Raw genomic sequence first — 26,052 nt, 5'->3', positions numbered from 1 at the left:
CTTGAGTAACAATGATTCAGGTTTCCAATAATCTGGTCACTTGTATCTATTAGGATGGAGTAAGACAGATGTACTTAGGAAGTTCAGGTCATCTGCCTCCTGACATACTAAAATGACGATTCTAATTTTCAGATTCAACTCCCCTCTATGGGTCAACACTACCAGCCAAGCTGGACGGGGGTGAGGGGTATCCCAAGCCACAGTCAACAGACACATTAAGGTATCCTCTTGGTTTTGTCTTAGCATCAGGCTTTACTTACGGTGTTGAATCCAAAGCTGCCAGAACACAGGAGCAGAGTTAAGAGCTAAGTGAAGCATGTGAGATTAAGGAGAAAAAAGTAGTTCAGGAAAATGCCTTATGGTTAAATTGTTTTTTTCGTGGTACGCGGGCCTCTCACTGCTGTGGCCTCTCCCGTTGCAGAGCACAGGCTCCAGACGCGCAGGCTCAGCGGCCATGGCTCACGGGTCCAGCCGCTCCGCGGCATGTGGGATCCTCCCGGACCGGGACATGAACCCGTGTCCCCTGCATCGGCAGGTGGACTCTCAACCACTGCACCACCAGGGAAGCCCTATAATATCCTTTTTAAAAAGGGGGTTGTGGAACTTCATACTAGAAATGACTAAGACTCATGTATTTAAGTCATGGTCATTCCTACAAAATGGCTAATAAAAGATACACAGTAATGTTGTGGCATTTAACTGAGTTTAAGAGTTTATTTTTTATTTTTTTTGGCTGTACCGCATGGCATCCGGGATCTTAGTTCCCCAACCAGGGATTGAAGCCTGCACCAGGGATCGAACCCATGCTCCCTGCATTGGAAGCACAGAGTCTTAACCACTGGACCACCAGGGAAGTCCTTAAGAGCTTTCTAAAAAGCAGTTTAAAAAGTCAACCTCAAATGCTGTATTGCTGATGTTCACCATTCAAGAAAATCTTAAAATATTTATATAAAGTTACATTGTGATGAGGGACTAAATAATAAGTACCTTCAGGAAGGACTGGTTTACACAATAGATTTCTGCCCAGAGTCTGAACCACTTTTTTCATACCTATCTCATCCTCTCCACCTTTGTAAAAGAAACAGTAACTTGATGGGAAGAATCCCTTCACAGTGTATATGTATATCAAATCCTCATGTTGTACACTTCAAATATCTTACAATTTTATTTGTCAATTATACCAGAGTAGAGCTGGAAAAAACAAACAAAAAAGGTGTATTTGTCAAAGCAGGGGGAGGAAGGAAATAATCTGCAGGTTAAAACTGAGATCCAGGTGTTGGCATTTAACTCAAATTGTGAACATTCTGGGAAGTTGAATGGTTTCTCTTTTTAAAAATAAAATAATCGGGCTTCCCTGGTGGTGCAGTGGTTGAGAGTCCGCCTGCCGAAGCAGGGGACACGGGTTCATGCCCCGGTCCGGGAAGATCCCACATGCCACAGAGCGGCTGGGCCTGTGAGCCATGGCCGCTGAGGCTGCGCGTCCGGAGCCTGTGCTCTGCAACGGGAGAGGCCACAACAGTGAGAGGCCCGCGTACCACAAAAAAAAAAAAAAAAAAGAAAGAAAGAAAGAATCAAAACCTTTACTTTTAATGCGTATGCTGTTACCATGGAAATTTACAGGACAGGAAAATGGTCATTCCAAAGTCAGCTTATCTGAAAAACACAAATTATATGAAGTCTGTGTCTGTATCCTTATTTAAACTAAATGTTCTTAAAAATTCCTAAGCTCAAATGATGTCACAAAATAGTGTCAGAAATGTGTAGACCATATAGTGTACACTATATCGTGTAAAAATAAATTAAAACAGATTTGGATTATGCTGTCATTTTAAATTTTAATAAAATAGATAATTTCATACTACATAGAGAGCAAGTCCATCCACTCATTGATAAAATTTTAGAAATATTTTCTATAAAAAGTTTAGTAGCTGATTGCGAATGAATCCATTAGAACATGATTTCTATAGGTACAGTGTTCCCATCCTCACCCCCATTCTTGTTAATTTTGAGAAAATTTAAAAATACAGAAAAGTACAAAAAATAAGACAAGATATCCATATACCACAATCCAGAATTAACCAGTATTTCAATATATTTTCTTGCAGTCTTTTTTTTTTTAAAGAGAAATGGACGTTTATATATAAAACTGAAGTCCCCTCTAACCAATCCAATCCCCCCCTCTCCCACACGCATTACCTTCCCTTCTCCACTCTTCACAGGCAACCACTATCAAGAGTTTGGTCTGTATCCTTCCAAACCATTTCAAAAACATTTCAAAAACATACATACATATATGTATCCATTACCAATATATAGCACTGAAATTTTGAGGGAAGTTTTATTCAAATTTACAAAACTGTCAGCGTATTATGTCATTCTGCAACTTTATCTTTCCCCCTCAACATTTCTGAGATCTTTCTCTGTAATACATATAGATCTCATTTATTACATTTTACAGATATACAGTATTCCATCATAAGTATTTTCCATTTTGTTGCTGATGGGCATTTAAGTTGTTTCCAATTTATGACTACTACATATCATGCCACAGTAAATAGCCTGGTACATATTTCCTGAGCATACAAACTCAGAGTAGAATTGCTAGGTGTTTTTCAACTTGCTATAAGGAATGTTTCCCAATTCCCAAGGTCATAACCATTTTAGTATATAGCTTTTTCATATTACTGTTTTTAACCTAACCCCCTTGGATCATACCTTTGTGTATAGTTCGTTTTTTTTTTTTTGTCCCTTGGAGAACAAATTACCTCCAAATCATTTTTTTAAATAGTCCCATTATATTCTCATCTCCTGATGCCATTTCTATATTATAAATTCTAATAAATGCATAGGTGTTTCCAGAATCTCTTCTGTCCTGCTAAATCAATACCATAAAGGTCTCTTCCTTTCTAATACTTGCAACTTTTTTTTTTTTTTTTTACATTGGTGAAGGTCTCCAGATCCATGCAGACGGCAATGTTAAACATGTTTTCCATTCCCAATTTTAGTGGAAATGCATCTAAAGTTTCAGCATTAACTGTGCTGTATGTTTTTTTTTTTTACTAGATATTATCATACAAATGTCTTTCTCTTCAGGATGAATTCTCTGGTATCCTTTAAGTTTTTAGCTTTTGTTTCTCTCATTTGTGAAGCGTTCCTTCAGAATGATTATTTCTGATACGTTATGAGATGTAAATTCCTGATGAACACTTTTCATGATATCCACAGGTTTTTAATGAGTATGAATTTTCTGGTGTCTAATATGGTGTGATTTCTGGCTGAAAGCTTTCCCACATTCACTACATTGATAAGGCTTCTTACCTGTGTGTATTCTCAAATGTAGAGCAAGGGTTGAGAATTGAGAGAAAGCTTTCCCACACTCATTACAACCATAGGGTTTCTCACCTGTATGGCTTCTCACATGCACCGTAAGAGATGAACTTTGAGAGAAGGCTTTTCCACATACATTGCATTCATAAGGCTTATCACCTGAATGAATTCTCACATGTACAATAAGTGACGTTCGCTGAGAGAAGGCTTTTCCACATTCATTACATTCATAGGGTTTCTCTCCAGTGTGAATATTTTGATGTTTTATGAGGTACTTCTTCTGACCAAAAGCTGTTCCACATTCACTACACTTAAAGGGTTTCTCTCCAATATGAATTTTCTCATGCTCAGTAAGGTTTGATTTGCCACTGAAAGTTTTCCCACACTCCTTACATACAAAGGGCTTCTCTCCTGTGTGAGTTCTCTGGTGTCTGATGAGGTTCGACTTCTGAATGAAAGCTTTCCCACAATCCTTACACTCAAAAGGTTTCTCTCCAGTGTGAATTTTCTGATGGGTAAGAAGGTTTTCCTTCTGGCTGAAGGATTTTCCACATTCATTACATTCAAAAAGCTTCTCTCCAGTATGGGTATTTTGATGTTTAATAACATACTGCTTTTGGCTGAATGCTTTTCCACATTCATTACATTCAAAAGGCTTCTCTCTATTATGAAAATGCTCATGCTCAGTGAGAGTTGATTTGTGGCTGAAGACTTTCCCACATACCTTACAGGCAAAGGGGTTTTCCCCACTACAAATTCTCTGCTGACTGAGGTGTGACATCTGAATGGAAGCTTTCCCACATTCACAAGATTTCTCTCCAGTATGAATTTTTTGATGAATGAGAATTTACTTTTAGGTGAAGGTATTTCCACATTTCTTACATTTGTAGGGCTTCTCTGTGTATGACCTTTCAAATGCAGAGTAAGAGGTAAGGTTCAAGAGAAAACTTTATCATACTTAGTACCTTCAAAGCTTTCTCTTCAACTCTAAATTTTCTAATGGTCAAATGAAGTTTTGTTACATTCACTGGTTTCTCTCCAGTATGAATTTTCTTCTACTCAATGAGATTTGTTATCTAGCTAAAGGCTTTTCAATATTCCTTAGAAGCACAGTGTTTCTCTCCAGCCTGACTTCTACATTTATGAGGTGCAACATGTGAGTGAAAGTTTACCACATTCAGTAAATTCATAGGTTTTCTCTCCAGTATGAATGCTCTGATATCATATGGGGTTCAAAATTTTTTTAAATGAAGGCACTTCCACACTGATTTACACCTAAAGGGGGTTATTACCACAAGTAGTAAGCTGTGGCAGGATTTCCAAACTAATTGATGATTCTTTCCTACACAACTAAGTCTAAATTGTGTTTCAAACTCTTTCTAGGTTAAGTTGAAAAGGTGTTGCCTTAAAAGATATAAGGTTTGAGATCAGAAGAAGTATTTTTCCAATTTTCATATATTCACTGCTTTTTTCCTCAGTCTGTACTTTACTGGAGCTGGATGCAACTTGCCTCCCAAGTCTTGTTGCCTCTCTATCTGCTCATCATCTTCTCAGGCTTCTTCTAAAATGGAGTACAAAGAATCATCATTTAAAGGAGTCAATGTGCTTAGAACTGTGGCTGGCACATGGTAAGCACTCAATAAATGCTAGCTTTATGTTATCATCATTATTTATGAATTTTCCCATTATTAATAATAAAATTTCAGATTGTGCTTTTGGGGATGAACTTGGGTAGCCCATCTCAACAGTATGAAAGAATCCTCATGACCAATGTCTCCAACTAAATTTTGAGAAGGAAACCTTTATAGAGGACCCCTGGTTGAAAATTAACATTCATATGTACATAAAGCTTAGATTATTCTTGAAAAATGATCTTTCTTATTTCATAATCCAGCAAATTGAATGTAACAAAAAATGAGGAATTTACAAACAGGATAAAGAGATGACCACATAAAATTAAGAAAGTCTACCTGGGATTCCTAAGAAATGGGAAAAGGAAAAATCAACTGCTTCCTTCTAAAACTCCATTAAAATGACAAAAGGGAAAATGGTACAAACTCACAAGAAAAAAGAATATGATAGGAGACATCAATACACACAGGTATTAACAAAATTTTTGATAACATAAAGTACATGGAAGATTTTCAACACACAGAAGAGCTATGGAAGTTTGAATGACATAAAGGTATTCCAGAAGAGGATGCCAATGTCAAGCAAGCCAATTTGTGCCAGAAAATATCAGAAAGATTCAGGAAATGAAGGGAAATCAAGTATCTCAGAAGAAGGAATGAAGGATGGTTGCTGGGTAAAAAAAAAAAAAAGATTGTGTGAGTTGCAGCTGGACCTCTATTGTCAGTCAGGAGGACAAAGGACCACTCCTCTGTAAGAAATGGAAGTTATTCTTTGCAGAAATTTAATCAGAGTAGCTCTAGTCTCAGGGACACTCAACAAATGAGATGACAGGTGCTATACTGAAATCAATGGGATCTATATGTAATATGGTGAAACCTCCAGTTCCATTATGCAGCTGATGCCCAAAAATGTTGGCAACCTGTGAGCAGGATATGAAAGGACCCTTTTCTGGACAAAATGAAAGGCCAGTGAAAAACTTAAACAGGATGCCCACCATATAAGATGATACTTGTTGCTTGTACTCATTTTTTTTTTTTTTTTTTTGGCTGAAACAAAGTACCTGGGCACACCTGAGTTCATGAGAGTAAGGCAGTATAACGCTTCTGCAGGAGGAGACCCTGAGCCCATGAGGCATTCTATTTTTCATCCACTAAAGCCTACCAAATGGCTAGAAGCACCCAGGCACGAAAGTGCTTACGTTTTAGTGAATCACTCTTAAGTATGACTGTGCAGCTGGTGTTCCACACACATTAGAGGAACCCCACTAACATGACAGATAACATTGAGAGAAAAAAGAAAGTCTAAGGAAATAAAGGTAAGGCACAACAAACAACAAAACCTTAAAAACCAATCACAGTTATGAGAAGATATCTTATCAGTGAAACAATAACAGGATTCTGTAAGCAAGAAGCAGAAAGAAAAAGTTCCCTTACAAATTAAGACTGGGGTTGAGGGGGTGGTGAGGGGGAAGGTGGTAGACTGTATTACCATTCACCAATAACAGTGTCTCCTAAGCGCAGAGGGGTCATACTGTTAATATGAGCACAGGTGACAAGTGTCATTTCCTAGTAGAAGTTTTGTTTGTTTGTTTGTTGGGGGGGGGGGGCACACCTCGGCTTGCAGGATCTTAGTTCCCTAAAACCAGGCATCCAACCCGGCCCCAAGCAGTGAAAGTGCAGAGTCCTAACCACTGGAATGCCAAGGAATCCCCTCTCGAGACTTCTCTTTTCCCCTCTCTTTTTTTTTTCTTTCCTTTTTTTTTTTTTGGCTACACCACGCGGCATGTAGAATCTTAGTTCCCCGACCAAATATCGAAACTTTGTGCCCTGCAGTGGAAGTGCAGAGTCTCAACCACTGGACCTCCAGGGAAGTCCTCTCTAGAATTCTTTTTTTTTTTTTTTTTTTTTTTTTTTTTTGCGGTACGCGGGCCTCTCACTGCTGTGGCCTCTCCCGTTGCGGAGCACAGGCTCCGGACACACAGGCTCCGCGGCCATGGCTCGCGGGCCCAGCCGCTCCGCGGCATGTGGGATCCTCCGGGATCGGGGCACGAACCCGTGTCCCCTGCATCGGCAGGCGGACTCCCAACCACTGCGCCACCAGGGAAGCCCCTCTCTAGAATTCTTAAAAGGCCCACTTGGTACCCCACACAATGAATAATAAAGATGCATACCTAGACACATCACTGTGACATTTCAAAACAGAAAAGAGGCCATAAATGCTTTCAGAAAAAAAGAACATATATCATTCAAAGAAAAAGGAATCAGAATAAAATTTCCCAATAGAAAGACAGGAAGCTAGAGAGAAAATTCTGAGAGAAAAATTTTAAGCTTAGCCTATCAATCTAATAAGACAGTCAAATAAATCCATTTTTCAGATACGCAAATACCCAAAAATGCACCTTTTCTCCCAGGATGGTACTAGAAGATGTGTTCCACCAAAATTAGTAGACAGAGAAGGCAACAGATATAGAATCCAAAAAAAGGGGATGCATAGGGGAAAAAGTGAAGAAAATTTCTATGATAATGGTGATGAAAAGCTATAAGGTAAGAGCTGACTATCGAGAGTACAGCCAGTCTAGACTGAAGCAAGAGGACAAAAATTCTAGAAGTAATATCTCTAAGGGGAAAAATGGAAGGAGATTTCCCAATGCATTTGACCATGTGGAAACAAGTATTGAGAGGGCTTTGAACTATTCTGAAGAAAGTCCAAGGGAGTCTGTGCTAAATATAGGAAACCAAACAAGGAAAAGCACTCGGGCAAATCATCTAAGTTGTGAGCTAAACCTAGCCACTTTTCTCATGAAGCACCATTTTTTACTTTATTTTATGGAGCACCACTAATTTGCTTTAAATAAATTAATAAATGCCTTACAAACTATGGTTATTAAGCCTTGGGTATTGTTTGCCAGGAACTTCCTTCAGACATAACAAAGTAAAACATCATCTCAAGGAAAACAACTGACAGTATGTGTTGCCAATGACAGAATTCAAGTTTTCAAACAAAAATTAGCATTTTGGAAAACCACAAATCCTCCACCATGAGACTGATAGCTTCCCAATACTTAAAAAACTTTTCTAATGAGACTGGTGATGTTAACAAACTGTGATGTTTTGATATTGTATAATGAGATACGTCAACATTTTAAAGATCTCCATAATTCAACAGACAAATGCATGATATTACAAAATCATGCATAGGTAAGAGATCCATTCAAAGTTTAAGACAAACCAATGGATTTTATGTAAGAGAACAAAAAAATGTGTTTCAAATTTCACATTATGGCTAATCTTAAAAAAAAAGATCACTTGTCAAGTGTTGGTATAGTACCAAAGAATATTCACAATTATCTGAAAAGGCTACTAAAATACTTCTCCCTTTTCTAACTACATCTGTGTGAAGCCACAATTTTTTAATATACTTCAACCAAAACAACAGGTTACAATAGCACATTCTGCTATCTCCTACTAAGCCAGATAATAAAGATATTTACAAACATGCAAAACAATGCCACTCTTCTCACTAAATTTTTTTATTCTGGAAGATTGTTATTTTTATTAAGAAACTTAAAGTTTATATGCAATGGGGTTTTTTTTTAATTAATAAATGTTTCTAAAAGTTTCAATTTTTTGTTAAATAAAGTAAACATCACAAAAGTCCACATAATAAACCAAAGCTTTTTGCGGGTCCTCAAGTTTTAGGACTGTAAATTTTATTGCTATTGGGTACTGGGTTTTCTTCTGTGGTGATGAAAATGTGATAACGGTGATGACTGCACGACTTTGTGAATATACGAAAAACTACTGAACTGTATACCCTAAAAGGGTAGATCTGGTTAGCTGAATTATATCTTAATAAAGCTGTTATGTAAGAAAAAGGAAAAAAAAATGTGAAGAGTTCCTAAGACCAAAAAACTTTGAGAACCTGATGCTCAAAACACTTCTCATTATTCATTCCACAAATACCTTCTTCTTTCCTCACTATGTGCCTGGCACAGTTCTAAGCTCCAGGGATAAACAGTACTGAACAAAACAGACAAAATTTTCTGCACCCATCAAGTTTACATTCTAGTGGACAGAGACAAATAATAAACAAATGAAGGAGATGGTTTGTTAACAAGTTTTAAGTGCTATGGGATAAAATTAGGGAAAGGATAGAGTTTCAATTTCAGATGGAGCGGCCTCTGAGAAGGCAAGATTCAAGACATGAAGGAAGAAAGAGTGATCTGGAGGAAGAGCATTCTAAGCAGTAGTTAAGTAAGTTCAGAGGCCCTGAGAAAAAGCCTGCCAAGCATGTTAAATATGCAATCACTGAGTCACAATTACACATATTATGTTCCTTATATCCTTTGGCTTAGCCTGATCCCCTCCTATTTTTTACACTTCTTAGAATTCACAGCACCTCCTGGAAGCAGCTCCAGTAACATGCTCTTAAAAAGACTTCTCCAATCTTGTCTCTTACTTCTAAACATCTTTCCCTTAACTACTAATCGCATTCACTTTTCTTAAAATAAGTGTTTCATATGAAATATTTTTAAACCCAAATTTGTATGTAGCTAAGTCTTAACATGCTAACTATAATCTGAGATGCTGGATTGCAGTAACAGCTCCACTCTTTTCTTTGGATGGCTGATAGCAAGTATTTTTTTTAAATATAGGGGGCATTACCAAGGGGGAAAAAAGGAGGGGAGGACAGTTTAGAGTTTAAAGACTAAAAAGACAACAACCAAACCAAAGTTTAAACCTTGACTAGATTCTGGTATTTAAAAAAAAGCTATAGAGGGAGCTCCCTGGTCGTCTAGTGGTTAGGATCTGGCGCTTTCACCACTGTGGCCTGGGTTCAATCCCTGGTCAGGAGGGAACTGAGACCTCGCAAGGCTCGAAGAGGCCAAAAAAAAAAAAAGAAAAAAGCTATAGAAAGTATTTTGGAGATAACTGGGGAATCTGAATATGGACTATTACACAATATTAGCACATTATGACTAATCATCTAAGGTGTGATAACAGTATTTTTGTTATATAGAGGGATGCCAGTATTTTTAGAAAATGCTTACTTAATTTTTTAGGAGTGAAATGTCATGCTGTTTGTGTGCTGTAGTGCACACAATACACATGCACTGGGATACAGATACATCAAACATGGCAAAATACTAACTAATGAATCTGTGTGGTGGGTATAGAGGAGATCACTGTACTCTTCTTTCAGTGTTTTATGGTGTTTGAAGATGTTAAGAATTGATTAAAAAAACAAACTTTCCACAATAATAATTCAGATTATTTAACAAGGTACCACATGTGTAATCAAAACTGCAAACAGAAAATATAAAACATGGGCCTTCCTTTCAACAAATTCATAAGATATCTAGACATAAAAACAAAAAAAACACGTAAGATGGTATTTACTAAGGACTTTTGAATTTCTGTGGAAAATGTGAAGCAGGATGGACAATCAGAGGGGAGATCAAAAAAAGAGGAAGTAACAGGTTTAAATAAGCAGGAACTGAATAGGTAGGGTATTTCATAATCAAAGGCCAAGATTCAAATAATTTTATAGAAAGGAAATATAGTCACATTTATATTCACATGGTTAATATGCCCTGTCTTGATTAGAGCAAAGTATATCTTTTTTTTTTTTTTTTTTTTTTTTTTTTGCGGTACGCGGGCCTCTCACTGTTGTGGCCTCTTCCGTTGCAGAGCACAGGCTCCGGACGCGCAGGCCCAGCAGCCATGGCTCACAAGCACAGCCACTCCGCGGCATGTGGGATCTTCCCGGACCGGGGCACGAACCCGTGTCCCCTGCATCGGCAGGAGGACTCCCAACCACCGCGCCACCAGGGAAACCCCAAAGTATATCTTTTAAAAGGTTTGACTGACCATATCACAAGGACCATAAGAAAAGAAATAATCCTAATTTGAAAATGGTTTGAAGTAATGTCTGGACCTGAAATAATGAGCTGAAATCTCTAATTTGGGTAGGATATTAATGATTTCATGGTCTGACACAATGAAAATGAAGTCAATTGGACAGTTGTTTATATCGTAAACAGGTAAAATTATGGTGGGCAAGACAAAAAGGCTGGCGGTGCCAAAATAAAAATTGATATTCATAGAAAGAGTTACTTCTAACTTCAGAATGAATGAGTCACTTTCTAGGAATCAGTTTATAAAGGGAAGGAGGAAAGGCAGAATGCAAAGTTCCAGAAGCCACCTGCAGTAAGAGGATGGGGGGGAGGGCGCAAAAGATAAGGAAACACTTAAGACAGAAAAAGCAACATCTCAGGCCATCAAAGCACCAATCAAGCTGAAGTGGGAGAGAATTCCTAGAGGGACTCAAAACATAACATAAACAGATGCTTTCTTCTAAAATGATAAAGACATCTCTGCTCACTTTATGCCTGTGAAGGAGAAAGATAAAGAGGAAAAAAAAGGGAAAACTGCATTGTTGATAAGAGTAGGAAGTAGCTATAATTCTAATGTCTTATGAGAAAGGATATGAGTGGGCAGCTGCCATTGCTGTTTTTAGGAAGAGCTCTCAAGCACAATGCTCTCCAAAAACAAAAGGCACAGCTTCAAGGGCCATTATCACCACCTCCTTGTTTCTAACAACAGAATCCAGGAATGTAGGCTGGATGCAGGAGACTTGGTGGACACACTGGCATCCCTGGGGGGTAAGAAAAGTTAAGACTGAGCAAGGAAATGCAGAGACACCATCACTGAATAAAGCAGCTTATTAGTACAGCAAAACAGAAGTCATCACAAGTTTCTATCTCCCTAAATTCCTGACTTGTGCATCCAACTCTCTACCTGAATATGCACTTAGATGATGGACCAGTAGATATGTCACAATTAACGAGTCCAAAAGAAAACTCTTGATCTATCTCCCAAAATTCCTAAAGTCTTCCTATCTCAGTAAATGGTAACTCATCCTCTTCTAGTTAAAGAGTCACACAACTCCTCTTTCTCTCATAACCAACATAAAATAAGTCAATCGTGTCAGCTGTTTCTTTAAAAGATCTTAAGAATCTGACTATGTGTCTCACTAAGTACAATTACTACCTAGATTACTGCAATAGCCTCACATTAACCCCCTCTACCATGTTTTCTTTATAGCAGCCAAACTGTAATTCTGATCTTTTTACTCCTCACCTCAACCCCCACCCCCGCTTTTTTCCCCAAATATTTCATTTTTATTAGAATATTTTTTTTTGGTGGTAGAGCATATTACAATCTCAATTATCCTAACAGGCTTTTAAAGGAAAGCAGTTCTGGGACGTCCCTGGTGGTGCAGTAGTTAAGACTCCAAGCTCCCAACACAGGGGGCCTGGGTTCGATCCCTGGTCAGGGAACTAGATCCCACATGCATGCCACAACTAAGAGTTCACATGCCACAACTAAAGAGCCGGCAACCTGCCAACTAAGGAGCTCACGAGCAGTGCCACAACTAAGAAGGCCACTAGCTGCAACTAAGGAGCCAGTGAGCCACAACTAAGGAGCTATCAAGCCACAACTAAGAACTGGCACAACCAAATAAATAATAAATATTAAAAAAAAAAGAAAAGAACCCAGAATTCCTTCAGTTCACATGCCTGGGAGGAGCAGGGGGAAAAAAAAAAAAAAAAGGAAAGCAGTTCTATCTGACAAGGAGAGAAGCACCAATGTTTAGAGAACGGATATTAAGCAGAGAGGAGTAGAGTGACTCTTCCTCCATGTATGGCAGCAAACTTGAATACACTCAGCTTTGATACCTTGCCAACTTGCAAAGCATCTAATGGTGGCTTGAGCCACAAGGGATAATTGAATTATGGTATTTAACAATATTTATTGCTTGACTACTGGCTTCATACAATTTGGTGATTTACCTCAAAACCCTTTGATGGTCTCCCCAAATCACTCAGATCAAAGGCCAAAGTCTATGATTTGGCCTGTTAACCCAACCAAACCTATTCTGTTTTTTTTTTTTTTTGTGGTACGCGGGCCTCTCACTGTTGTGGCCTCTCCCGTCGCGGAGCACAGGCTCCAGACGCGCAGGCTCAGCGGCCATGGCTCACGGGCCCAGCCGCTCCGCGGCATGTGGGATCTTCCCGGACTGGGGCACGAACCCGTGTCCCCTGCATCGACAGGCGGACTCTCAACCACTGCGCCACCAGGGAAGCCCCAAACCTATTCTTATTTCCTTTGTTCACTCTGCTCCAGCCCACTGCCCTGATCGTTATTTCTTGAACAGCACGCTTCAGCCTCAGGGTTTTTAAGACTTTTTTGTTCCTTTTGGCTGAATGCTCTTCCACCAAATACTGCACGCCCCACTCTCATACTCTTAAATGCCATCCTCTTAATGAGACGTTTCCCTGACCAACTTGTTTAAAATTATAACCCCCCAACTGGCCCTCTCTATGCCAGTTTTCCTTGCTTTACTCTTCTGCATAGGACTCACCACCAACTAACAGAATATATCTTTTACCTATTTATTCATAGTCTGTCTTCCCCAATTAGAATATAGACCTCAAGAGGGAGGAATTTTTGGGCTTCCCTGGTGACGCAGTGGTTGAGAGTCCGCCTGCCGATGCAGGGGACACGGGTTCGTGCCCCGTTCTGGGAAGATCCCACATGCCGCGGAGCGGCTGGGCCCGTGAGCCATGGCCACTGAGCCTGCGCGTCCGGAGCCTATGCTCCGCAATGGGAGAGGCCACAACAGTTGAGAGGCCCGCGTACCACAAAAAAAAAAAAAAAAAAAAAAAAAGGAGGAATTTTTGACTGCTTTGATCACTGACTTTCCCTAGTAACTGAACTGGTGCCAAATACAAATCATTCAGTAAATACTTATTGAATATACGAATATACTATGTTGGTAGAAATGTAAACTGGTTTACTTCTCTTGAGAACAATGTGCCTATTTCTATCAAATCTATAAAAAAACATAACTTTGACCCAGCACTTCCACTTAAGAGATTATGATGTAACTATATCTGCACATCTCTGCAAAGCAATATAAACAAGTATATGCACTTGCATCTTCAGTTGCATAAGCCTGGAAACAACCTAAATGTCCATTAGTAGGAGATAGGTTAAACAAATTAAATGTTGATAGAGAAAAAAAGAAAACTATGTACACAATAGAATACATACCACCATTTACATGAAAAGGAAAACTGAGGGCTTAGGTATATTCATATTTGCAGCACAGATACATAATATATGCTGGTTTATTTGTAGACTACCTGAAGGAGGATACATGTGAAACTCTTAAAAGTGACTGCATCTTTGAAAAAGAACTACAGGACTCAGGGTCAGAACAGCAGACTTTTTCACTGTATACCTGATGTTCAAAAATTTTTACAAATTCACGTATTACATTAAAAAACAAATACAGACTCATACATCCATACACACACAGCAGACAGGCAGAATTGACTTCTTAGGCAAAAACTTCTGAAAGAGGTACATGGGGGCAGAAGGGAGGGAGGCAGGAGTTTGTTGATGTATAATGGGGGCGTTGGATAAGACAACAGGAAGTGTGATTACAGATGTAAAATATAATGCCGAGGCATTTAACCACTGAAAGAATGAGAGAAATTGGTAAGTAATAAAAAGGAACCTAAATATCAGATAATATATAAAGACTTAAGACATATAAAAGAATGCACAAAGGAGTCTATACACATCAGGGGATATGAGACTGAGGGCATCATGAAAGAGAGGACAATCACACAGAGGCAGTACAAATGAAGTGCGAAGTGCTGACATGCAGAATAAAGGTAAGAGGGGAACCTGGTCCTCTAGCATCTGATTAAAGGAGTTGACTACTAAAAGAAAAAAATGACTGGAAATGTCCTTCAGGTTTCTAAAGAATTCATATCAAGTGATACTCTAAAACTGGGGCCTGTATGAAAACATCCTTAAAAGCATTTCAGAGGTGGCAATGCTGACTGAACAACTGTGACCTGCCTGGTTGTGATGCACTCACCTGGACAAATTTCCTTTACACTTCTTTCTCCACCATCCAGAGTTCGTCTTCTTGCTTCAACACAGGATCACATACAGCTTGGACAGCTTATAACCTGCTATTGGGGAAATGACACAGCACTAGAATGTTAATGCTGGAGCCAAAGTTCTGTCCTAGAACTCAGGCTGAGCCCTGGGGCCTCCTGGCCTTCTGAAGGATGAGGAAGGTGCAGTCTCCAGGAATGCACAAGGAAGCGACCCTGTGAAAAAGAACAAAGTAATGACTTTTTGTCTTAGAGATTAAAGCACACACAACTATATGAGCAAAGGGACTATTTGGGTCCTGAATTTCAAAGGTATACACTCATTAAACCTTTTAAGGCTCCACACATCCAGAAATGGAGGAAGAAAGAGGGAATGTATTTTGAAAATTTGACCTACATAGGAAAAGCTATTCATACCTTACATGACTGGCTGCTACTGTTCTCTAGCACCACATTCCTATGTAGGCTCCTAAGTGGATTTTAACTGTGGCCCTTATTCCTGGATGAAATTCAATACTCATATCTATGACTATAACAACATACACCTAACAGAACTAAGCCATATGGATAAAGTTGTTCTTGACAGTATTCAGGAATAAAAACTGAAGTTTTCCTGGAGTCCTAATATTTACTTCGTTAGCAATATACTCTGAAAGAAACTATATACTAAAAATGTCCTGTAAATATATGTTCATCCACACATTCAAAAAAATGTTTTTAAGAACATTATTGGGACAATGGACAAAATTTGAATACGGATTTTGAACTAAACAATAGTATTGGCATTACATTTTCTGATTTTGATTACTGTACCATGGTTATGTATAAGAATGTCCTGGTTCTTAGAAAATTTATGCTGAAGTATTTGCAGATAAAGGGAGCATGTATACAACTTAGTCTCAAATAGTTCAGAAAAAAAATGTACACACATATTTGGAGAATAAGAGAAGGAAAAATAAAGCAATAAAAAAGTAAATGATTGGTGAATTTGGGTAAAGGGTATATGGGACTTCTCTGTACCCTTCTCTAGAAAGGGTACATGAAACTTTTCTATAAAGTTGAAATCATTAAAAAAAAAAAAAGCAAAATCCTAAGTTACTACTTATACACTCTATCTACTATGTGTGTTGAAAAAGCTTGGTCACCAGCTTGTACTGGGGTGTGGCAGATGGAAGGCTTAGAGCCTGCTTTAAACAGTAATGTACACAGAGATAAACATGAGAGGGCGAGTTGCCTAGAAACAGCCTGCAAAAGGAGATCAAGTTTGATCTTCTGGACATTCAGAGTGTCAGGTTTCTGAGGATCATGCAGGCAAGTATATCCATTACACAACTGCATATATAAATAAGGAGCTCAGAACAGCCTAGAATGGAAATGGGAATTTGTCAGTTGTCAGAATATCACTGCTGTTGAAGACAGGTGGAATACTACTGTGACTGCTTATAGAGAACAAACACAGTACATGAAGATGGTCAAGAATGGAATCCTAGGAACACCAAAGGTCAAGGACACAAGGAAAGGTTTCAGAGGAGCATGGTGACTGTTTAGTTTCAATCTTTCAAATACTTTTCCTGAAAACCATATAAAATATCAAGAATAATGGGGTAATGGGGAGGGTGGGACAAGGGGGCAAGAAGCTAATCCATACACTACATCTGTAGTGAAACTAATAGAGAGAATTTATGTTAACTCTTAATTATTTGTAAGTGCGGCCCAAAAACCCAAAATAGCCAAAGTGGTACAGGAACCACAATAATGTAATAGGTGTAGCAAGAAAGACTAGATAGGGCTTCCCTGGTGGCGCAGTGGTTGAGAGTCTGCCTGCCGATGCAGGGGACACGGGTTCGTGCCACGGTCTGGGAAGACCCCACATGCCGCAGAGCGGCTAGGCCCGTGAGCCATGGCCGCTGAGCCTGCAAGTCTGGAGCCTGTGCTCCACGACGGGAGAGGCCACAACAGTGAGAGGCCCACGTACCGCAAAAGAAAAAGGAAGACTAGATAATGGCGAGAAGTCTTTGAGGTAACAGATCTCAGAAATAACTAGCAAATATTCATTCTCAGAATGAGGGATTCACCCTGAGTGAGAACTGTTGTAATGAAGTCTAATTATGAACAACAAGACTAGCCACAAAAGAAAAGACAAACCCCCAAACTCCATATACCTCTGCCAAAGGGAAACCCAAACAGGAGGCCTAAAGAAGTTACAAAGAAGCCTAGGAAGAACTCAAAATGCTGAGGGAGATTCTCAGGACTTAAGGAGTTCAGAAATCTGCAGGTAGTATTTCCTTACAGAATGAGTAGACCTTACCCTAAGACGGAACTAATGAAAGCAAGACCTAGATTAAACAGAAAGAGACTGCAGGGGAAGCAGAAAGAGCAGGCTTAAAAAGTACTTGGGGGCTTCCCTGGTGGTGCAGTGGTTGAGAATCCTCCTGCCAATGCAGAGGATACGGGTTTGAGCCCTGGTCCGGAAAAATCCCACATGCTGCGGAGCAACTAAGCCCATGCGCCACAACTACTGAGCCTGCGCTCTAGAGCCCGCTCACAACTACTGAAGCCTGTGCGCCTAGAGCCCTTGCTCCGCAACAAGAGAAGCCACCACAGTGAGAAGCCTGCGCACCGCAACAAAGAGTAGCCCTCGCTCACCACAACTAGAGAAAGCCCATGCACAGCAACGAAGACCCAACACAGCCAAAAATAAAATAATAAATAAATTTATATATTTTTAAAAAAGCAAATGCATCATCCTGGAAGGCAAGTACTATGAAGATTTATGGGAAACAGAGAGATGGAGATAAAAGTCTGCCTCAACCAGGTTAGGGTCATCTAGCCAGAGAAGGTGTGGAAGCCCTCTGCTTTTAAACACTAGAAGAGGCACATGAGCTTTGAAGTACAGAATGCTACTATGTTTCCTTTTTCCTGGTATTTGTCTATGAATATCTACCTCATACAAACATGAGAAACACAAAATATTTTGTCTGTGTCCATACAAGGATGCTTTAAAGAAAACAGTGGCAATGAACAGCATAATTTTCCAACAGTTAAACTCACCTGAAAATTACTGCCACAAGTAGATAAAAAATGAAACACAATGTAACAAATTTTTTTAAAAAGACATAAAAACTTTAAGAAGCAAGCAAAGCTATAAAAAGAACACAAAAGATAAATGGAGAAACTGATTTAAGAAATGGTCACCCAAAAGGAGGAAATGGAAAGAAAATAGGGGTGGACATCTTATTTTTGTTATATTTGACTTTTGTAAAGACTGCAGCTATCAGAGTTTAGAGGGATTTTTATTTCCTTGATTAATGTGATCTTTCCTGGTTGTTGTATCTGAGGCATAGCAGTGGTCTCAGCCTTAAACTTTTTGTTTCTACTCACATCCCCAGAGACCCAGGCAGCATGCGTAATTTATACATATATAGGTAATCATAATCTATATCTGACCACGAAAGCCAGCATCTTATCTAATGCAAAAATATTGAAGGCATTTCTATTAAACTCTAAATAAAGATAAGGATGCCCACTGCCTCATTTTAAAATATAATTATAAACAATAATTCAGTAAGTTAAGCAGGGAATAAAATTAACTTATAGAAATCAACAAACTTTGGGACTTCCCTAGTGGTGCAGTGGTTAAGAATCCGCCTGCCAATGCAGGGGACACGGGTTTGAACCCTGGTCCGGGAAGATCCCACATGCCACGGACCAACTAAGCCCGTGCACCACAACTACTGAGCCTGCGCTCTAGAGCCTGCGTGCCACAACTACTGAAGCCCACGTGCCTAGAGGCCATGCTCCACAACAAGAGAAGTCACCGCAATGAGAAGCCAGCGCACCGCAACTACAGAAAGCCCGCAAACAGTAACGAAGACCCAACACAGCCAAAAACAAATAAATAAATTTATATATATATAAAAAAGAAATCAACAAGCTTTATATATAGCACAATGACTCCATTTATAACAGCAATATAAAAGATAAAGTACTTAGAAATAAACTTAGTAAAAAGTATCTAAGACCTATATGAAGAAAATATTAAAACACTTTAGGGCTTCCCTGGTGGCGCAGTGGTTGAGAGTCCGCCTGCCGATGCAGGGGACCCAGATTCGTGCCCCGGTCTGGGAAGATCCCACATGCTGCGGAGCACCTAGGCCCGTGAGCCACGGCCGCTGAGCCTGCGCGTCCAGAGCCTGTGCTCTGCAAGGGGAGAGGCCACAATAGTGAGAGGCCCGCGTACCGCAAAAAAAAAAAAAAAAACACTCTAGAAGACCCAAAAGTAAACTGGAACAACACATATCATGTACATGGACAAGAATATTTAACATTATAAAGATCTAATGTCCCTTTCACTAAATTATTTTACAAAATTTAATGCAATATCAGTAAGTTTTTTTCTAGAACTAGACAAGCTGATTCTAAAGTTTACACAGAAAAATAAACAAGAATTAGGAAACTGAAAAAAACAAGTAGTAAGAGAAGAGTAGCTATAATAGATATTAAAACAAAATTATAAAGCATCCATACTAAAAAGATAAATACTGGTACACGAATACAGGCTGGAAGATGGATGAGAATATAAAGTCCAGAAACAGACCAAAAACATGAGAATTTAGTATATGATCAAAATGGAATCTTAAAATAGTAGAGTTAAGGCCTTTTAATAAATGGTGTTGGAAGAACTGGGTAGCCTATTGGAAAAACATAAACCTGGATGCAAACCTAAATATCATACACGAGGATATGAAAAACCACAGAAATTATAATCTTTTAAGGATTTGGAAGTATAGGTGAAACTTGGAGTGGGAAAGGCTTTCTATGACCATAAATGGAAAGACTGATAAATCTATTACATAAAAATAAAAACTTCCTGATTCCACATGGTTTAAAAAAACAAACCACTGTGAACAATACCAAAACACAAATTTAAAACTTGGAAAAAAAACTGCAACTCATTTCACATAGGGCTAACCTTTCTAATGTAATTTAACAGCTCCTAGAAGAAAGAGACACCCTATAGTAAAAGGAGGAAAAGGATATGAACAGAGTTCCCAGATAAGTACATGTGGCCCTTAAACATATGGAAGATACTCAACCTCACCCATAATAGAGATGTAAATTAAACCTACACTGATACCAATTTTCACTCATTCCTTTGGCAAAAAAAAATATTCAACTCTACATTGTGATGATAAGGTTCTAGGAGGAAAGGTGTTCTTGTAGATTGCTAATGGAAATGAAAGTACTTAGCCCTATGTGCAATTCTACTTGTAGCAATCTACTTTGGAGATAATCTTACATAAGTACAAAATGACACAGATGAAAAATTATTCATTATTGCAGTAACAGCAAAAGATTGCAAACAACCCAAATGTTCAAGAGCAGAATCAACTACGGTACACGCACACAATAGCATCTTATTTATAAGGCAGTTAAAAAGAAAAATATATATATAATGATTAATAAAGGATATCTCCAGGACATATTGTGAAGTGAAGAACACAGATGTACATAGTACATTTTTTACGTAAGGACAGTGGGGGATAGGAGGGAAGAATAAACATATACTAATGGCCCAACAAACAAAAAAAATCTACTTGAAGGATAAAGCAACAAAAAAACAAACTATATTTAACTGGGACAGAGAAGAATGTGATAGGGAGGGGAGCAGAATGAGATATCTCTATGAGATATAGTTTTTCTTGAATCACAGAAATGCATTATTTACTTTTTATATGATCAAATTGATTTTTTAAAAACGCAATCCCTGAACTTGAAAACAAACTGAAACAAATGAACTCAACTGTACATTAACTTGGTAACATAATTCCTCAAAGGAAGGATTTATTTCAAATGACTTTAGAACTGAGAACTTTGACTACACATCTTTCGAGGGATGCATTCTAAGGACAAAAATAGCTACAAAGAAAATTTTCACATGATACAGTATGTTTACGGTTACTACTATCAACATTGTTATTTTTGAAACCTTTTTTTTTTTTTGCGGTTCGCAGGCCCCTCACCGCTGTGGCCCCTCCCGTTGGGGAGCACAGGCTCCGGACGCGTAGGCTCAGCGGCCACGGGTCACGGGCCTGGCCACTCCGTGGCATGTGGGAAGAACATGTGGGATCTTCCCGGACTGGGGCACGAACCCGCGTCCCCTGCATCAGCAGGCAGACTCTCAACCACTGCGCCACCAGGGAAGCCCGAAACCATTTTTCTTTTTATAGTGCAGGATAAACAAATAATCCTATACTTATATTAACCTGTTCCAAAATTTTTACTATAAAATACAATTAGGGGCTTCCCTGGTGGCACAGTGTTTGAGAGTCCGCCTGCCGATGCAGGGGACACGGGTTCATGCCCCGGTCCGGAAGGATCCCACATGCCGCGGAGCGGCTGGGCCCGTAAGCCATGGCCGCTGAGCCTGCACATCCGGAGCCTGTGCTCCGCAACGGGAGAGGCCACAGCAGTGAGAGGCCCGCGTACCGCAAAAAAAAAAAAAAAAAAATACAATGAGGAGCTAAGTATGAGGTAAAAATGCCGAACCATTTAAACTGAATTATAAATACTAATATGAACTCATGATTTTTCAAAATGGGTTTTCTAGTTCCGTCTCTGAAATGGCCTTGAAACAATTACGTCTGCAGGAATAAAGTAACATCCAGGAGCTTCCCTGGGTCTGCCCGCCAGTGCAGGGGACATGGGTTCGATCCCTGGTACGGGAGGATCCCACATGCCGCACAGTGGCTGGGCCCGTGCGCCACAGCTACTGAGCCTGCGCTCTGGAGGCCACAAGCCACAACTGCTGAGCCCACACGCCACAACTACTGAGGCCCATGCGCCTGGAGTCCATGCTCTGTAACAGGCGAGGTCACCGCGATGGGAAGCCCGCACGCCACGGCGAGGAGTGGCACCCGCTCTCCGCAACTGGAAAAAGCCCACACACAGCAATGAAGCCAATGAAGCTGAAAGAGGAGAGGGGGGGCCCGGAGGGGAGGGGGGGAGAACGAACATCCAGCACCCAGATCTTGGTCTCCAATACCGCTCTCCAGTAAAAAGAACCAGAGATCCTTGAAGAAATAGCTAATTCCAAGTCTGGGAGGGAAGGTACAAGATGGGCCTGGAGTGCAAGATAGCTTTCAAAGTTAAATGGGGGCAAGTTAAAATGAGACAGGAGTTAGCATGAAGGAACGTCCACTGACTAAAACTGTGACAATATGACTATCAAAAAGAAAACTAGCTGCAGTTATTAGAGCACAACTTTAAAATGATGCTTAAAGAAAAAGCCAGGATAAATTTGACACAATTTGAGGTAGCAATCAAATAAATGTAAAAGAAACGAAAAAACTAGAAAATCACTTTGCAACCTTGAAGAAATTATTGATTCAGCTAAGGATTATTTATTGGTGTTAAAACCATTCATTAAATGATTGATGGGGAATGGACATTTGTACCGTGCCAAATTATGAAACCATACGGATTACACTTTGGTCATAAAGGGGAAAATACAATCCCTAATGGTGGACCAGTCATATATTTCTGCCCTGATGTTACGCAATTTGAAGATCACCTCTGATGTAGTCTGACCCAAAACAGGTCACAATTAGGATTTTTAAAAAACATCATCAGAGGCTCTGGATTAGAACCATGAGAAAGTAACCATCTTAGAAATTAAAGATCAAATCTCATGAAGGAGGCAGTGATGAATTTCTAAGGATGAATGTAACCTGAACACAGAACTCTAACTTCCTCATTCCAGTTACAAAAGAAAATGTCAAAAAAAAAAAAATGCTTAAACATGGAAATTAAAAAAGAGCATCTACATACCTGAATGTTTCAGAAATTTTTACCAGAAACAGTAAGAATGAATGTACTGTTCCTGAGGAAATCTTTTGTCCCTTTCTGAATTTTCTAAAAATTTTTATTTTATATTGGAATACAGATGATTAACCATGATGTGCTAGTTACAGGCGTACGGCAAAGTGACTGAGTTACACCCGTACAAGTATCCACTCTTTTTCAAATTCTTTTCCCATTTAGGTTATTATATTGAGCTGAGTTCCCTGTGCTATACAGTAGGTCCTTGTTGGTTATCTATTTTAAATATAGTACTGTGTACATGTCAATCCCAAATTCCCAATCTACCCACCCCACACACACACACACTCTTTCCCTCTGGTAACCATAAGTTCATTCTGAGTGTTTGCTTTGCAAATAAGTTCATTTGTATCATTTTTTTAAGATTCTGCCTATCATATATTTGTCTTTCTCTGTCTGACTTAACCTCACCTAGTATGATAATCTCCAGGTCCGTTCACCTTGCTGCAAATGGCATTATTTCTGAGGAAGTATTATTCTGTAGATAGTAATAATAGTACTACTTAAAGTTTATCCAGTACTACTAAGTAATAAGGCACTATTCTTTAGAACTCCTCCATCTACACAACTACTCCGTGAATCAGATACTGTTATTTTCTCTATAATCCTGGATGAGAACCAGAGGCACAAGGGAGTACCTGCCTAAGGTCACCAAGGTACAAAGCGGCAGAGGAAAGAGTCTGGTTCTATGGCCTATGGCCTCCTTTTAAAAAAAAATGACTTTGACTTTTGAATATATACTAAATTCATATAGTTAGGGGAAAAAAAAAACAAAACATAGAAAGCTATGTGCCCTTGCCCTATCTATGCCAGTACCTCTACCCCCAACAGAGATAGGCACTCTTACTGGTTTCTAGTGGATCTTGTTTCTTAAAGGAAACAAATACAAGTATATATTCTTATCTCTCCCCCTTCTTACTCCAAATGAAGCATACCATACATTCTGCATTTTGCATTTTTCACTTAACAATACATTTCTGGAGTTATTTCAGTGTCAGTATACAGAAAGCTTCCTCTTCATTCTTTTATAGAGCTGCAAATTATTCTGTTGTATACATACATCATAATTTTATTGAACCAATCTCCTACTGATGGGCATGAATTGTTTCTAATCTTTTCCTATGTGAAACACTGCTGCAATGAACAACCTTGTACCTGTACAACTTCATGTAAATTCAGGTACATTTGAAGAATGAATTTCCATCTGTAAAGTAAGTCAAAAAGAAAATACATTTGTAGTTATTATACATACTGCTGAATTGCCCTTCATAGGCCTGCTTCCTGCTAATACCAATACTATTTTAATTTCTGAGGATTTAAAATGTTACTGTTGGGGGAATTCCCTGGTGGCCCAGTGGTTAGGACTCCGCGCTTTCACTGCTGAGGGTGCCTGTTCAATACCTGGTTGGGGAACTAACATAACAAAAGCCCAGGGGAGTGGCAAAAAAAAAAAAAAAAGTAAAATGTTAATGTTGGGCTCCCACCTCCCCACACCCCAACTGCTTTCCTTTTTCAGAGTTTTACTAGCTATCCTAGCTTGTCTATTTTTCCATATGAAGCGCAGAATCAGCTTACCTAGATCCAAAAAAAAAAAACACAACTGGATACTTTTATTGGGATAACATTAAATTAATAAATTTACTTAAATTAAATTTGCACACACTTCTTTAAGATGTCTTCCAATTGAAAAACACTGTATATTTGTTCACATCTTATGTTATGCCCATTAGCAGTATTTTAAAGTTCTTTTCCAATAGTTCTGAACATTTCTGAAGTTTATTCCTCAATTTTTAAAAAACTGTTCTTGTAAATAATGGTTTTCTTCTATTATACCTTCTAACTGGCTGCGGTTTGTCTATTTGAAGGCTACTGATTTGTAGATATTGACTTGGTCCCCAGTTATTTACAATAACGTGAAGGATAACTGAAGGTGGATTCCTCAGACTTTTTCGTTACTTCACAAAATCCATACAACCTGGGAACACCTCCACGCATTTAGGAGTTAGGAAAACTAACTAGTCCAGACTCATGGATAAACACTGAAGGAACTAAGTTTTTTTCAAAGAACAAGGATAACCGTGCCGAACCTAGAACCCCAAACCCTTGACTCCCCAGTCCTCGGCCTTCTGCACTATTTGACACTGCTTCTCAAAATGTAAGGCTGATATTTACTCTAAATTAACAGGAGACCTATTAAAGTACCCCAAAGATCAGGATATTTGAGACCGTTTGAAGCAGGCTCCCCATAACAAAAATTTCCTTTGAAATATTTTTGCTTGTTTAAAAAAAAAAACCACGGTGATTTGCATTCTACCCCAATTAAAAACAAACGCGCTTTTATACAAAAGTCCATTTAAAAAGTATTTACCACTTAGCTTTTATATCACCCTTCAAATCTTCAAGTAAATTAGATGTTCCAGGAAGACGGCACCGTTATTATCAGCACTTTCGACACGGGAAGTGCCGCTCGGATGTTATTCTCTCAATGCTGGCTTCCTACATCTCTCTCTCTCTTAGAAACAACCATACACAATGCTGCACCCACAGTTTCTCCCTCAATCTCAAACATCCGATCAAACTTGCGGTCAAACTCAGGGTCATGCACGCTCGAACCCTCCTCAGAGGCCCCCACCCCCACCCTACATGTAGGCCAGAAGCTCTTAAACCCACTCCCCACCCTCGCGCCGCACCCCAATATATCTAGAATCCTTCTTTTCAACCTCCCAGACCCCATCGGCCCAAGACATCCACATCCCACCTCCTATTTTCGCGCCACGTGGACCCAGGGGCCGGACTGACCCGCGGACAAAGACCAAAATGTCCACTCGGTCCGCTGCGCCTGCGCACTCCGAGGCCGAGTGAGCACTCCCAGAAATCTCCGCGATGCGGCCCGCACGGTCACCGCGGCCAAGCGCAGGCTGGTATCTGATTACCTTCTATCGACAGCAACGCCGCTTTTCCGGCCTTGGACTACATTTCCCTTAAGGCTTTGCTGGTCGACATTCTATGTCTCTCCGTCTGTCTTTCCCACGCGAACTTGGCGGCCTCTTTCTGTGATTATGATGCTCTCAGGGTGAGTACTTCTGCCTTGGAGGAAGATCAGCTCAAGCCTGGTGGAAGGTTTGGAGCCGGAACCCCACCCCGCTTTTTGAAGCCCCCCCGAGGGCAGCGTCAAACGGGCCAAGCCCATACTCTGAGGTATGAGGACGCCATCTTCTCTGTAGCTGGTCTGG

General features: G+C 39.6%; 2 protein-coding genes across 4 annotated transcripts in view; one reads left to right on the top strand and one right to left on the bottom strand.

Annotated features, from left to right (window-relative positions):
- Positions 1-26,052, top strand: part of ZNF565 (zinc finger protein 565) — a 108,335-nt gene that overhangs the window by 51,010 nt on the left and 31,273 nt on the right. The window lies entirely within an intron of this gene.
- ZNF146 (zinc finger protein 146) lies at positions 1,822-25,976 on the bottom strand. 3 transcript variants are annotated; one of them, XM_081217199.1, is made up of 4 exons: positions 25,578-25,677; positions 23,975-24,023; positions 14,917-15,154; positions 1,822-4,888 (listed from the first exon to the last, which is right to left on the bottom strand). In XM_081217199.1, exon 4 carries the CDS (start codon positions 4,106-4,108, stop codon positions 3,230-3,232), a length of 879 nt encoding a protein of 292 aa, XP_081073325.1. In that variant the 5' UTR covers positions 4,109-4,888; positions 14,917-15,154; positions 23,975-24,023; positions 25,578-25,677; the 3' UTR covers positions 1,822-3,229. The 3 variants fall into 3 exon arrangements, with proteins under 3 accessions (XP_081073325.1, XP_081073326.1, XP_081073327.1); XM_081217200.1 differs by lacking the exons at positions 23,975-24,023; positions 25,578-25,677 and adding an exon at positions 25,753-25,976; XM_081217201.1 differs by lacking the exon at positions 23,975-24,023 and having other exon boundaries at positions 25,578-25,668.

Source organism: Mesoplodon bidens (genome assembly GCF_964165515.1).
Source record: "Mesoplodon bidens genome assembly, chromosome: 18".
NCBI lineage: Eukaryota > Metazoa > Chordata > Mammalia > Artiodactyla > Ziphiidae > Mesoplodon > Mesoplodon bidens.
This window is presented reverse-complemented; position numbering and strand designations above follow the sequence as displayed.